General features: G+C 47.3%; 1 protein-coding gene across 6 annotated transcripts in view; it reads right to left on the reverse strand.

Moving 5' to 3' along the window:
- The window catches only part of FRMD4A (FERM domain containing 4A), a 360,571-nt gene that overhangs the window by 36,589 nt on the left and 309,101 nt on the right, over positions 1-14,881 (reverse strand). For all 6 annotated transcript variants that reach the window (XM_040061690.2, XM_040061691.2, XM_040061689.2 and 3 more), the window contains one exon: positions 2,500-2,576. In XM_040061690.2, coding sequence (XP_039917624.1) covers positions 2,500-2,576 — 77 coding nt within the window. The remainder of the gene's footprint in view (positions 1-2,499; positions 2,577-14,881) is intronic.

Consider the following 14,881-nt stretch of genomic DNA (forward strand, 5'->3'; position numbering starts at 1 on the left):
TGAGTCCTTTCCTTGTGAATGGTGCTAGAGACCTTGTCCTATTACGAGTATTGTTCTTGTGAGGAAAGTCTCCATGGGTGCAACAGGACAGCGGCTGATGGTGCTGGGCTGCCTCATTCCTGTCACTGGACAGGGAATGAAGGCTGTGCTGGGAGCTGTTCTTGAAGCTGGGACTTCAAGTGGATCCAGCTTTATATTGGTCTAAGGACACAAACCACTGCAGCACACTGGCACATAAAGCTCTGAGGAAATCAAGGCACTCAAACATGGGCTGAAGCCTTAATCCTGGTGTCATCCTATTCAGTTCAAACACAGTTACTGCTGAATTCTTAGAAACATACTCTGCAAATCATTCATCTCCTCACTGTAAAAGTAGTGATTTCCAATAATTTTCCCTTTTGGAGTCTACATGTTTCCCTTCAAAACAGCAGACTCCATTAGAACATGTGCAGACTGTTGGTCAGAGCTGTGGACTTGCCTTTCACAGCTGTGTTTGAAGACCTGGGAGATATGGCCCACGGATGTTTTTTCCATGACCTCTCTCCATGAATGTTACATGCGCTATAGAATTAACCCTGTTGATAGCCCCTAAAATGTATCATTTTCCTCCTTTATGGGATAAGTAACTGCAATGAAAGGAGGTTAAGTGGCTGTTGGGGACAGGAAGCCATGGGCAGAGGCCGGGCTTAAAAACATACATTGTGCTGCTCAGCCCTGGCCACAACCACGGAGCTGCGCTCACTCTCCTTGACTGTGGCTTCGCTGACTCAGGCTCTGGTTTGGCTATGAGGAGAGGAATGTGGAGAGAGCACTGCGTTGGCTACTCCTCCGCCTCCACACGCTGAACAACTCCTCGCAGGAGTCCATCCCACTTTGCTGGGAGACTACAACCCAGGCTGTCTTCCCACCATGCCACTGCAACGTGCTGTGCTGCATTACAGCCTGAGTACCAGCTCCACCTGGTTGGTGCCACTCTGGATACCAAAACCAATCAAAATGACACAAAATCCAACCAACTAATTCCTTTGTAGCAAGAAAGTACCAGGCTGACAACCCAGGACAGGGCTTTATCCTCCTGGTGTTGAGTCAGAGAAACAAAGCAATGGAGTAAAGAACGGAAGCTCTTCTGTGTCACTAATTCCTATAATCTAAATATAAATGAGAGAGAAGAGGCTGCCCTGCGTGGTCACATCTCATGCACGACATCGAGTTGCAAATGTCACAATGATTTTAATGTCCCAGAGCTATTTCCTTTCCTTTTCTTGCAATTGCTCCTTCCAGGAAACAGCCAGAATTGAGGGCATTTAGGAGCTCCTGGCTGCTGGTCGCTCGCAGCACGCGTTTCTGACGCCTCTTGGGCTGCGGGAGCCTGGGTGGGGGAAGGAGTGCACTACCCCCAGCTCCTGCTGCTGGAAGATCTCCCAGTGTATTCTCGACTTTGGGAATTCGCTCTGCTAGATTTCATGTGACTGTTTACATGCTTAATATTAAGCAGATGCTTTGAGGTTCTGCTGACCTGGAGCTGTACAATGACATGAGCTGCTTTACTTGGCGCTTGTTTTAGCAAATGCACCTACGCAGACAGACACCTTGTACCAGTGTGACTGTGCTCATATTGGGGTGAATAAGGATAGAAACTGCATGCAAAATTACCCTAATAAAAGCACATATATTAGTCCACAGGCATGGGAAAAAGGTGAAACTGGATCACAGCTGAGTGATCAGCACAACACACTACTACCAGCAACACATCAAATCAATCTGGGCAGAGAGATGGTTTCCATTAGCAGTATCATACAGTGCAAACGAGACATTGCTTTTAGTCAGAACAACTTTCAGAGCCATACACTCACTGTGTGCAGTAACCATCCAGTAATGCAAACACACCAGGGGTGCTGAACGTACTGATGGGAGGCAGCACAGTCCCCTGAACTCTCACATTAGGATTCCAAAGTAAGAAATAAAGGCTCTTATGCCAAAAAGACTGATGGGCTTTCATCCAGGCTGCCGGCGGTAAACTTCTGGTCCTGTGCCATTCCTTACAGTTGCACTACTGAATATTTATTTACAAAGAAGCATGGGAGTACAAAATCTGGCGCTTATCTCCGGGCTCTGAGTGAAACACGGGGACAAGGCAAACCCCCCTTTCACACAGGAGGGCTGCCAGCACTGCAGCTGGGGCACCGGAGCGGCACAGTCCTGGGGGTTGCAAGGTGCCAGAACAGTGAGAAGGGGGGGAAAAAAAAAATACCGCTAGGAGCCGAGGGGAAACACATCCTCAAATACGCACACCAGAACCCGAAATGTCCCGCTGAAAGGAAGCAGCAGCCCCCGGCTCGGTACCCGCTGCCTCTCTCTTACGTGTTCCCCAGCTACCGAGCGCAGCGAGCCCCGCACAGCAGCGGGGGAAGCGCGTCCTCGGCCGGACCCGGCTCAGCCCGGCTCGGCACCACAGCGCCCGGCTAAGCCCAGCCCAGCCCAGCCCGTCTCGTGGCTCACCTGCGCGGATCGTGCACCTCCACCGAGAACTTCTTCTCGCGGAAATAGAGGTTCTCCAGCTGCCTCCATTGGAAGATCTGCAGGGAGAAGAAGGGGATGAGGCGCCTCCGCGCGCTCTCTCTCCCAGCCCTGCCCGCCGCTTCCTCCCGGCGCTGCGGCGGGAATGCCCCGCTGCGCCCCGCCCCGCCCCGGCCCCGCGTCCCGCCCGCGCCCCCCGCCCGCACCCGCGGAGCAGCCCCGGGGGCGGGCGGCGGCCTCCGTCCGTCCCTCCCTCCTGCCCGCCCGCCGGGCCCCGCTGCCCGCGGCGGGCTCACTGCCGGGGGCAGGCGGGGAAGGAAGCCGGCTTCATTTTTGAGGAGCCAATTGTGGTGAAAACACATACAAACTCCGGGCAAACCGGGATTCGACTATATTGTCCTTGGAGGGCTGGCACCTGAGGTGGTGCATTGGCCTCTGGTACAGCAGACTCTCTCCGGGGTGAAGGGGATGAGACCCCCGCTCCACCCAAATGCTAATACCCAGCTCTGCTCTTGTCCCGCGATCTACGTACAGCTGGCACGAGCATGAACCGAGTGGAGTCACTTTATCTGCCCCCGGTGCTGTCAGACTCGTGGTGGCGATGCCCAAGGCTCCAGGCGCTCCCGGCGGTACAAAACACGGCAATACGCAGGTCATATCTCAGCCTCTGTTTCACACGCTGCCCTGCCGGGACGTCTCCGAGCAGCATTGGGACAAAACCAACACTACCACCAGGGGGGAAACTGAGGCACGAAGCTTTTCATGGGAGTGAAATGCGGCCTGCCCTCGCCACTGAGTCAGCCTGGGTCAGCCCTGGAGGGCTCTGCGTGCTCTTGGGCAATGGGATGCGCTTACACGGCCCCAGTGCCGACACTTCTCCCGTGAAATAACGCCCATCTCCCAGGCAGGAGGGCGGACCGACCTCAGGAGCAGAGCGAAATAGCGCCAGCTCCGCGAGCTATCGCACCGTCACCACTGCGGGCAGGTCCACCACTGCCTCCTCCTTACAAATGAGTAAACCAAAATCCAAACCCTGGTTTCCAGGCTGCTAATCCACGTGGAAGAAGCAGCCTCCACTCCCCCGGGCATCTCGGACTTCGGCTTCCCTGCACTGCCCCTAGCAAGCAGCAGAGCTGGGCAATGTAGCCCCGCTGCTGGGGAGCACAGGCAGCAGAGCTTTCCCTGATATACACTTCCCTGATATACACTTCCCTGATATACTCCTTCTCCCACTCCAAGTGGCTTCTGCGGAGTTCCTGTCCTACCCTTGAGGAAGGCGCTGGCTCCTGACTCGCCAAGATAAGCCTCGGCTGCCAGTGTCAGCGCTCTGGAGATAAGTAAACAGGAGGCGTAATTTGATTTGCACTGATATAGCTGCTGGTGGAGCTGAAATCTAGAGAATAAAACAAACCACAGAGAGGACCCCAAAATTTCTCCTTGCTGGTATTTGAGGGGCAGTAAAATTCAAAATATTTGTTAAAGTTTTGAAGCAAGGTGTTTTTGTTGTTGTTGTTGTTGTTGTTTGTTTTGGTTTTTTCCCCCCTCTATTTATTTTTTCCTTTCTGTAACATGGTGCTTCTTGGAAGGAAGGGTAGGGGTTAAGAAGGGCACTGAGCTGCCCCATATTCTAGGGCTGTCTACATTGCCAGGGGGTAAGGGAAGAAGGGAGCCAAGAGAGATGGGAAGTCTGAAAGACTGAGTTATATTGTCCTTAGGGGATTATTTTATTCCTCCACTGGAAATATTAATTGCTTCATAAAACTTGTAAACACCAAATGAAGCACAGAAACACCCACTATTTTACCCACCGAGGGGGGACAGACACAGGGTGAAAGGGTTAAGCCGGGAGCTGAAGTCTGACTCCTCTTTAAGTGCCTGGCTTCAAAGGCATGAAAAGGAAGTTTGGGGCTTAAACTCCCACAGACAACAACTGGGGTCAAGCTGAAAACATCCCTCCGTGCTTCCAGATGCCCGTCCGCAAGGCGGGGAGGATAACGCGGCTGTGCTGCACGGCATGTGCAGAGGACGTGTTTGGGAGGCGCTCAGACATGTGGAACACATAAAGAGTCTAAAAAGCCAGCAGATCACACCCTTCAGAAAACATCCCTCTGTCCCCAGGTCCCCCGTTGTCATTTATGACTAACTTCGGCGTGGCACAAAAGGAATTTGAAACTTTTCCGAGCTGGTGGCAGCTGCTCTGTTTGGATGTTCTTCTGCCCATCCTCCTCCTCTGACTGTGCCGGACTGTCCCCTGTGCTCGGATCCTTTTCTGTTTTACCCTCTCGGCTAACAAATCTCACAGTGCTGTTTGCTAAGGGAAGCTGTTTCTCGTTTCTCTTCGATGATTAACTCCAACTGTCCAAACACACAGGGCTCTGGGGAAGCTGCTCAGATGCCCAAATGTAGGCATGGAGTGCCCTTTTCCATGCCCCAGGGTTCTCTGCCTGGCCCCTGGCTGCTGCCCCGGGTGGGAGGGAGCCTGACATAGGTCCGGTGCTGTATCTGCCAGCCCCACGCAGATGTCTTGAATCACCAGCAGTGCCTAAAACAGCATTAGACACCTACGCTTTGGGCACTGGAGTAGCTCCCCAGATTGCTGCATTTTTATATTTAGCTTTGTTGTTTTCCTTGGCAGAAGGAGGCAAATCCAGACCTGGGAGGGAGGGGGTGAAAGTGACACAACCTAAGTTTGTCTCTTTTATTCCACACCTCTGCTCTCCTGAACATACACGTGTGTTAATATCGTTGCTGTAATTGTGCTTCATTGGCTCCCCAGGTATTATTCTGCAGTGTCCCACTCCTTTTTCCCATATTGATCTGAGAGGTCTCCTCCTTCCTATACAAAAGGAATCCAGTCTGCAAAAATGTGAATACCCACAAGAAAGTATCCACTTTCCTGTTAGCTGATCACAATCCCTCCAAAGAAACAAAGCCAAAGGTCCCGTTTCACCCAGACCTCCAAATGTAAGCAAGCTGTTCCCTTCACCAGTTGCCCCCCTTGTGTAGAGTCTCAAATTGATGTTGTTAATGCAGTGACAGATGCACAAGGTGTCATTAGTGGGTCTTCCTAAATGGAAGCATAATTTTTACCCATCAAGATCCTTTTACCACGCTGGTGCTTGCAACCTTCACTGGGGAATAGAGCCCCAGCAGGGAGCTGGTCGTAATTTCAACAGGATCTTGTGGAAATGCATTGACAACAGATGCGTGCTGGTTTTGGGGCTGGTTTGAGTCAAAGCATCCATGTTCATGGCAGGTTTGCCTCTCTGCACCGAGGTTGGGTCTGGTTTTGGGTTATTTGGCTTATGATTGTGTTTAGTTAATTTCCTGGGTCAAATCCAATGCCTGCACATATGGGTGGGACAATTTGTATGGGTTTTACTGGGATTGTATCAGAGATCCAGTGACCCTTTGACAAAGAGTACCTCAGCAGGGACTGAGACAGCACCTCCCCAAACACAATGGGGGGGGCAGAAATGGGGCTTAGGAGGAAGTCAGTAACACAAGCTTAGAGCACAGTACTAAGTGTGCCTTGAGTAGCTGCCTTCACTCAGTGCCCACAGACAAGGGGACAATTAGCAGTGCTGCAGAGGGCCAAGACTGTGATGTGGTGGTTTGCCTGCTGGGCTCTCTTCTGAGGTCAGCAGCTCATTTTGGATCATGCAGCACTGGACAGCTTTCAGATGGGAACAATTTTTGGTAGTGGCCATCATTACGGGCTGTACATGAAATGATTTAATCTTCAACAGATACTTAAGGAAGTATCCGTGAGACTGGCTTTTGAGCACAGCTGCACACTCACACATGCATGTGAAAAGGGCTAGTAAAAGAGGAGAAAAGAACTGCACTTATTCCCTCCTCCTCTCTTGATCTCTGTTTCATCATGCCAATAAAACTGGAACTGACGCTATCACTTGAATTTGAAAACTGCTTATCAACTTGTGAACATTCAAAGGAATGAGTGTTCCCCATCAGACCATGCGCACTGTTTAAAATGTGTTGGGGTGGGTGGGGAGGCCACGATGGGGAAACCAGTGCCAGAAATGGCTTGTACAAAGCTGGCAGCTTAGAAGAGGAGCCAGGAGAGAGATCTGAGTTCTGCATGGTGTGCTGCAGAGAATTCAGGTGCAAGCTACAGGAATTTTCTCACTGGAAACCCCTTCCAAGAGGCTGGCAAGCTTGCCAGGCACCAGATGTTTGTGACTAGTTACAAAGAGCTGCAGTCAAAACCCTTCAGATGCAAGCTTCTTTTGTGAGCACACTTGTGGTTTGCTGGCTGGTCCTTAATTAAGCTGAGCCTGGAGGAGAGGAGGCCCAGGGATCTGCATCCATTTCAGCCATGTGAGTCTGAAGGATTTTTTACCATTTTTATTGACCATGAGGCTGGTACTGTGGAGTTTGCACACGCCAGGAGGTAGCATCAGCGTCAGAGTATTTGAAAAATGCTGGAGGTTCCTGATAAAGAAGGGAATGTTTTTTTTGAATGACATATCAGGGATTGCTTCTGGCTTGGTCACTCATGGTCTGGGTGACTTGGACTTTTGGAGAGGTTTGGGTACTTGAGTTAGTGCTAGGCACTGGGCTGTGCTCTGTCCCTTTGTGCTCAGGGAACCTTGCCTGAGTATGCAGTGAAAGTACCATGCCATTTATTTGGGAACCCCTGGCAGTAATGAGGCTATTGCTTGCTCTTGTGTTGCCCTTCAGCTCAGGCATGGGACGGAGGGGGTTGCTGAAGGCCAGCACTGGAGGCTGGTGCACATTGCTGTCTGGACTTTGGTACCTAGAGAAACATGACCAAATGGTACCTTTTGGAGTAATTCCAAATCCTGAGGTTGGGGTATGGGGTTCCTGATACTGTTTTCAGCCTGCTGTGCCCAGAAGAGCCAGATTCAGCACTGAACTGGGGAATGTGCACTATGGCTGGGCATGCTGTGGGGACACAGGGTGAACCAGTTTGCATTTGGTCTCTTAAGAACCAAATATAAATGCCCAGGAGTCTCATTTTCTTTCTCTTTTCTGTGTGCTGAATCACCTCAGATGAGGCACAGGCAGAATGCATGCACTCTCAAGGGTTCCAGATAGCATGCTTGGTGGCTGTTCAGAATCAAACCATCTGCAGAAATCTACAGAGGATCTACCTGCTGTTAACTCTGTTTTATGACCCAAAGGGGATTAACAGAGAAGATTGAGACAGACTTTGCTCAGAGTGCCCAGTGAAAGTATAAGAGGCAATAGACACAGGCTGCAGAGTTGCAGCAAGGGAAATTATTAGAAGATATATAAATTAAAACCCCAAGTCAGAAAATAATCAGTACAGGTGGTCAAACACTAGGGCCATGAGTAACCAGATCAGATTCTGCAGGTGGCTCAACTTAGCAGGAGGTTGGACTAGAGACCTCCAGAAGCCTTTCTGACCCATATTTTTCTTTGATTCTAAAGATCTAATAAATGACCAACTATAATTGGTGTTGGAATTGCTGACCTATAAGACATCTCCCAGTCCTTCAAGTCTTGCTGCTTCCTAGATGATTAGTGCCTTGTTAAATCACACTGTGCAGAAGAACAATCAACTCTCCCAATGCATGGACTACCACGCAGACTGGATGTTCTGAATGGCTTACAGGAAAGGCAGAGAAATAATGTGGAACATTTCTAACAGCCCCAATGCAACCCCTTCTCTCGCCTACGCTATGGGCAAGAGCCAGCACTGGATGGCATCCCAATACTAAAACTGGTATTAAACAATGGAACTAAAACAATGACAGTATTTTCACACAGCTTGCATGAGTGAAGCTACAAACTCCCAAGTCTTTCGTCCTGCAGTTTAAAGACAAAACAAACATAACAAAAAAATTCCTCCTCGGAAATGTAATTTCCTCCACTGAACAAACCAGCAAACTAAATTCTAGGAGCTGAGTTATGCAGGAGGTCAGGGTGGAGGTTGTGAGCGGTCCCTTTTTGGCCTTAAACTCTATGGAAATCATGGCTCCAGTGAAGTCAATGGCAGTTTTGTCCCAGTGATTTCAGTGGGGCCATGGTTTCCGGGCATGGATTTGTGTTCTGCCTCAAGCCAACCCTGCTCCCATCAATCACACCTCTGTCAAATGAGTTAGAGTGTAGGAGGAAGGACTTGGTCCAGGCAGAACAGCACCATCTTAGCTCAAACAAATGGGCTCTTGTTTCGAGGGCAGATTTACCAAGAGATTTCCGTGGGCTGTCACCTGTGAATTAGTGTGACCCACTGCTGAGGGTGCCCCTGGGTCATGAGATGGGGATGCCGCTGCACCGTAACTTAGTGCTCCATCCTGCCACACTTCCATTCATTCCTTTATTTTTATTAGTTTGGGGTATTTTTTTTTCTTTCACTTCTCAAAACAAGAAAAAAAAAGATATTTCCTGTGTGATTTGATGTGGGAAAAGCCCTACCAATGATCTTCCCAGAGGCTTGCCGTCCTCCCTTCCCTCATGGAATGAAAGAATGACTTGGCTAAGTGGGACTTTCAGTGGTCTGTCAGCAATCCCAGCTCACTATCTAATTACTTCTTCGCCTCAGGCTTCAGGCCTCTTTTTTTTTGCCAAATGGACAAACAATTTCTGGTCCAATTTGAGATCCCTTTTGCTGTGTGCTGTTCTTGTGGGACCACAACACCCCAGCAAACATTTCTGGCTTGACCAAACACAAATTGTGTCTAGGTCTATATAATAACCACTCTGCATTCATTTCCATTATGGAAACACAATTCCCTTTTCATTTCAAAGCGGCTTATTGGCTCAGAGAGACAGCAGAGCATCAGATCACAGAGGGAAGAGCTGCTATTTGGACAAAGCATTATTTGTCTAAATAATGCAACTTGATATTTGTGTCTGTAATTGTACACAGACTGGGCGATCAGACTTTGACTTTATATACAACCAAATCCACTTTCACTTTACATATATATCTGGTAGCTGCTGTTAGATTGTGCATTGCTGTCACCACACTGTGCATGTCTAAATCAATAGGTCTACAAAGAACCTTTTTTTCCTGATTGGTTTAAGTTAAACTTTCTCCCTTTTAGTCTCTGAAAGGACATCAAAGTGACTGGATCTTTCTGCATTGAAGAACTCTCCTTTCTGGCACAATTTCCCATGTATTGGGGATATAGGATGTAAAGGACGCCCAGTCTGTAGCCTATGAATCAGCTGTGGCACCCTAGGAGGATTTAGGCTGCCCACAAACCATTACTGCTGCTCTCTGTCCTAAGGATCCTCATGTCTTCTCCAGTGCCTTGGCTTCTAGGACCTCTGTCTTGGAACCAAAATACAGGAATCACCATTCCCATCCCATGGTGCTGTGGCGATGCACAAGAGGTTGTGTGACTGAAAATACTCCCGTGATGCTGGGTGTGTGCACAGGGGGTGCCATGGCAGCAGCAATCCCACTCCTGTGGTGATGGCTGCAGTGAACCTTCTGAGCCTCCTGCCTAGACCACTGGCTAAAGATGCCTCATAGCCACAACCACCCAGTAATGGGACCCCTTGCCAGGATACATCTGATGATAAAAGTGCCCAGGCCTTCAGAGCAGCCCTGGTGAGCTGAGAGACAGCATCTGAGCAGGGTGGGTGTGGAGGAGCCTGCTACCACTTCAGAGCCAAGCGTAAGTGCTCAAGGAGGTTTCAATCTCTCCAGATCTCCACCCTAACTCCAGGGCTCTGAGGTCCAATTTGTTTCACTTTGTGCTGTCAGAGTGATTTATCTTTGCATCTTGTTGAAATTCCTGCTGTGTGCTGCAGAATCATTTAAGACTTGGCTGCTGCTTTTACACAGAATTACTCTTTAAGGCCTGAATACGACAAAGGGCTTAGAGAAAGGAGTTTTATTTTGATGGGACTACTCCTATATTTAATGGTAGCCATGGGCTTAACTTGGCTAGATCATGGGATGGAACATCATGCTCTAGACTTTCTGAATGTAAATTCTCACAGAAAACCCTGGGAACTGTATGTCTAATGGTATCACCACAGCACACTAAACCACCAGGATAGTGCTGGTTTCTTCATAAAGCACCAGTGCCTTAGACTATGTATTAATGTTTGCAAGCATTGTAGTTGATAAAACTACTTATTTACTACATAATGGAAATTGAGCATGACTACTGTATGTTTCTAAGAAGTTCATTTACCTAGACAATCTACTCACCTGTCTAAAATCAGCCTTGTTTGGGAGCCACATTGAAACACATTTTTACTAGCTTTTATGAGGAGCAAAAAGTGGTGATGATGACCTTATACCTAAGTGTTAATTTATCCTGGTTCAACCATGACAAATTCCATGCAGTTGAACTCCTTCCAACTTGTTCTGAGCTGTGAAGCTCTTGTCTTGCTCCAAAAAGTTACTGTGTAGGTTAATGGCTCTTTCTTTCTCTGGCTGCTGTGATTTATGCAGCTTGTGTCCATATCCAGCTGCTACAGTTTTGCTGATTGTGGGACAGATGATGAATGGGATTGGGAACTGATAGAGATTAAGAGTGACCACTTTTTATGGCTGGGTGGTGCTGAGCCAGTCTGATCCCTTCTCTGGAGCAGTTTCCTTCCCAACTGCACAACTATACCAGGATGGCTGAGGAAGGGGCCCAGGGGAGGAAGTGAGCAGTGGGGGCAGGGTTGTGATGGGGGAGGAGAGTGCTGAAGGCCACTTGTGCTGATACTGCTGCCAAAAGAAATGTTCACTGAATCACAGCCCAGTGGCATGTCCAGCCAAATCCTGTGGAAGTTCTCAGTGTCAGGGACATAATTCTGCTTTCCAGCCCAGTGTGCTTTGATGTCATTCATTCAGCTCCCAGTGTATTTGGCAGCTCTTTGGCACAGTGGTAAGGCATGGAGTAGTAGGTGCTGAAAGGGGAAGTGCCTGGTGCTAGATGGTAGAAACCCCAAACTGAGGGCAAACAGCAGGAAAAAAAAAAGAAGTGCTGGTGGGAACATGGTCTCCTGTCTAATGGGGATGGAATAATGCATTCCAGCAGGGGAAGGTTTTAAACTGTGTGTGCTCTTCAGTGGTTGCAGGTCTGGGTATTACATTTTAAGAAAAGAAATCAGGTGAGCAACATCTCTCTATGAGAAGAAACAGAGTGATGAGGAACCCTGCTTTGTATGCCTCCCTTCTTCCAGGCTCCACATTTCCAAATACTAAACCAAGACTGAATTACCACACTATAAAATGAGTTGAACCCACTGTGACCTGAAGACTGGTTCAGTTTACAGCCAAGTCCATAACCCAAGAAGCACGAAGCAATGGGAAGAGAAATGAAAGCAAATGAAAGCGCAGAGCAGAAGGAATCAGCAGGTAGTCCTTAACAGCCTGCTAATCACAGTGAATAATTTATTACAGCAATGCCACTGAGACTCCACAAGCTTTTAAACCTGGAGTATTTCCTGGAAATGATTTCTGCTCATTTATTATCATTTGTAAATTTGAAATCTTCTATCCCTCTCTGCAATGCAAAGGTGTTTGCAAAGGTCCTAGGAAATGACGAGGAGCCCAATGAAACATGAGACCAGTACATTTTCTGACCTCACTTGATTCTGGATGCCCCAGAGAAAGTCCAGCCCGTTCTGAATACACCCTGTGGCTCAGCAGCATGCCAGTGAGAGGAGTGAGACACATGCTCCATACCTCTGACAACAGAAACCAACTTGGTGTCAAATCAAACACCCTCCTTGAGCATGAGGATTTATAACCCCTCCTAAAATCCTCTTTGAAAATAAGCAACTCAATGTTAAAATCCTGGATGGAAAGTCACATTTTAGTGCTATCTTCAATCCTCCTGAACTCTCGGCCTTTATTGTATCACGTAGCAAGGAGCTGTGCAAGTGAATTGGGCTCCCTGTAACTAATTTGAATTTCATGTTTCTTTAGCCTTTTTAACTCTGCCGGTGTTATATGATCAGTTAGGACAGAGAGCAATTTGTCAGCTTCCTCCTCCCCATCATTCACTAGTTTCTGTACATTTCACATCAATCCTTACTTTATGTTTTTTTAAGTTACTGGTCTGTCATTCCTTCGCCACAGGAAGCACAAGTTTAACCACTCCATCAATGCAATTACTGACTTGACAATGCTTCATTATGCCCTAAAGCAGAGAGGATCTATTTGTTCTGCAATAAAGCAGCTCTTAATTAGGCTATTGCTCCTCCTGTGTAAATATCTCACTTTGCCTCTGGAACAGGGAAAGTTCTCTCTATCTCTTGTTGTCTGGAAAAGGCCAAGTGGCACCAGACAGCAACCTTTCACTTTCTGGACACAATTAATGTGCTGATTACTTTGCTCATGCTTTTGTCAAGCAGGTGATTTTTCTCTGATCAGACACTTAAAAGTACAGAATTTACTTGTGTTCTGTATTGCTTGGTAGGATGGGTCCAACTCACCTCTTGTTTTTGCAGGTTTAAATGGGAAATCAACCTGATACTTTTGTTTTGGATTCATGACGACACTACAAACTAAAAATTAAATTCTTTGTCATAAGAACCCAAAGACTGTTGCAGAGATTTTTATGGCAAGGGACAGAGCATTCTCACAGCATGCTTCATTTAGTCTCAGAGAATGGGTAGTAACTGGTGGATGTCACAAGGAAATTTTTTGTCACGTTACGTTCATGGCTGAATTTTGTGATGCCTCACATTTTATCTTATTTCTAAAAGCCTTTATTCCCTTTGGGTTCTCTTCGGTAACCAGATAATGTAAGCAGTGATAATGTTTATGAGTCTGAGAAAAAAGGCTCACTTTAGGTTTCACTGCCACTAACTTTCTATAGAAGAAAATGAGATAACACTATATAGACGTATCTCTTACAAAGCAACTAAACATTACTAGACTCTCCTTTAAGGTAATTTTATTTTTGGTGATAAGTTAAATATTTTCTCTGTCTTTTTATCTGCCATATGGAAGTCCTTTGGCTAACTTTGTTAATCATTCACTCTTCAGCTTGGAGTTAATTGTTTACTAACTGTTAAGCTGTGTGCACTAAAGAAATGCCTTTGGGCTCTTAAATCAGTGGGAATATCTCCCTAGAACAACAGAGATATGCCTAGTGCTAGTACTTGGGTGTGCAGATCTCACAGCTCCAGGCTATGCTGTGGCTCTTTGTGTACAGGTCTCGGGATGGAGTGGAGCCACATCCCTGTGTGCTGGTTAAAATGGGCACACACCACTCACAGACAAATCCTCACACAGGGCTGCTTCAGTGCCTTGGCTTTCCCTCCAGCTGCTCTGAAATTTAAGCAAAAAACCCTCTAATGACCCTTCTCTGAAAACGATGGGTTTGGTCTTTTCACAAGAAAGCATTTGTAGAAGCTAAGTTTAACACAGGGAAATAGATTCTGTCCACCCTGGAAGCTGTGAGCTGCTTCTACACAAATGACACTAGTTCTGCAAGCCCAACTTCCAGAATCCCTCAATATATGGTTGGCAGGACAGCAGCCATCTTTCCACACTTGATACTCCCTTCTTCTTGTTCAGCTGGAACACTGGATTTTGTGTAGTCTACCAAAACTTTGGCAATTATTTTGTACCCAAGAATGAACAGCTAGCAGATTGTAACTCATAGGGACCAAATATGCACTAGAACAGGCAACATTCAAGAGGAAACCTTTGACAGGGCTTGCTGAGTCTGTGAGCTAGCCCTCAACAGACAGAAGAAAAAGGATGACCCTCAAAGTGATGGCAGCGCGTAGATTCAGGGTTTCCACAAAATTCAAGAATAGGCAGGAAGGAACATAAAAATAGAAACACAGAGACACTTTAGTCTCTGTAGTCTAGGAACAACTACATTCCAGTTTAACAGCCCTGCATTCCCATCTGAACCACCCAGGACTAGGTGCCAGATACCCATCTCAGCTGCATCCCCAGTAATGCTGGAGAACTTGATGCCTGAGTGAGAATAGTGCAAGCAGAATGAGGTTCTGGCCCTGCATTGGCCTCAATTCCCCTCTCCAGGCTCATCTAACTTGTGACTAACCTGGTTATTTTTCTAGAGACACATGGCTGATTTACTCCAGCAATTCAACGAAATCATGGTTTTGAGTGACTGTTAACGGGATCGCCTGAGATAGGTTCAGCTGCTTGTGTGTGTTACAGTTTTCCTTGCAAGCACAAGAAACATGGAAATCTATCTAGGATGACATATAGGAAAACATTACAATCTCCCTTGTAAGACAAGCGAGGTTTTTATGTACATTTAATATGTGTCTTGATTTCAGCTGGTTTCTTACTAAAATTTTCTGCTTGTGTTTTTTCCACGGAGACTTATTTTTCCGTTGTAAGTTTTCAATTGGTTTCTGGCATCAGCAGTGTGCAGGAACAAAATATTAAGGATCAGAAAAGCCATAA

The sequence above is a fragment of the Hirundo rustica genome, chromosome 4, assembly GCF_015227805.2.
Source record: "Hirundo rustica isolate bHirRus1 chromosome 4, bHirRus1.pri.v3, whole genome shotgun sequence".
NCBI classification, from domain to species: domain Eukaryota; kingdom Metazoa; phylum Chordata; class Aves; order Passeriformes; family Hirundinidae; genus Hirundo; species Hirundo rustica.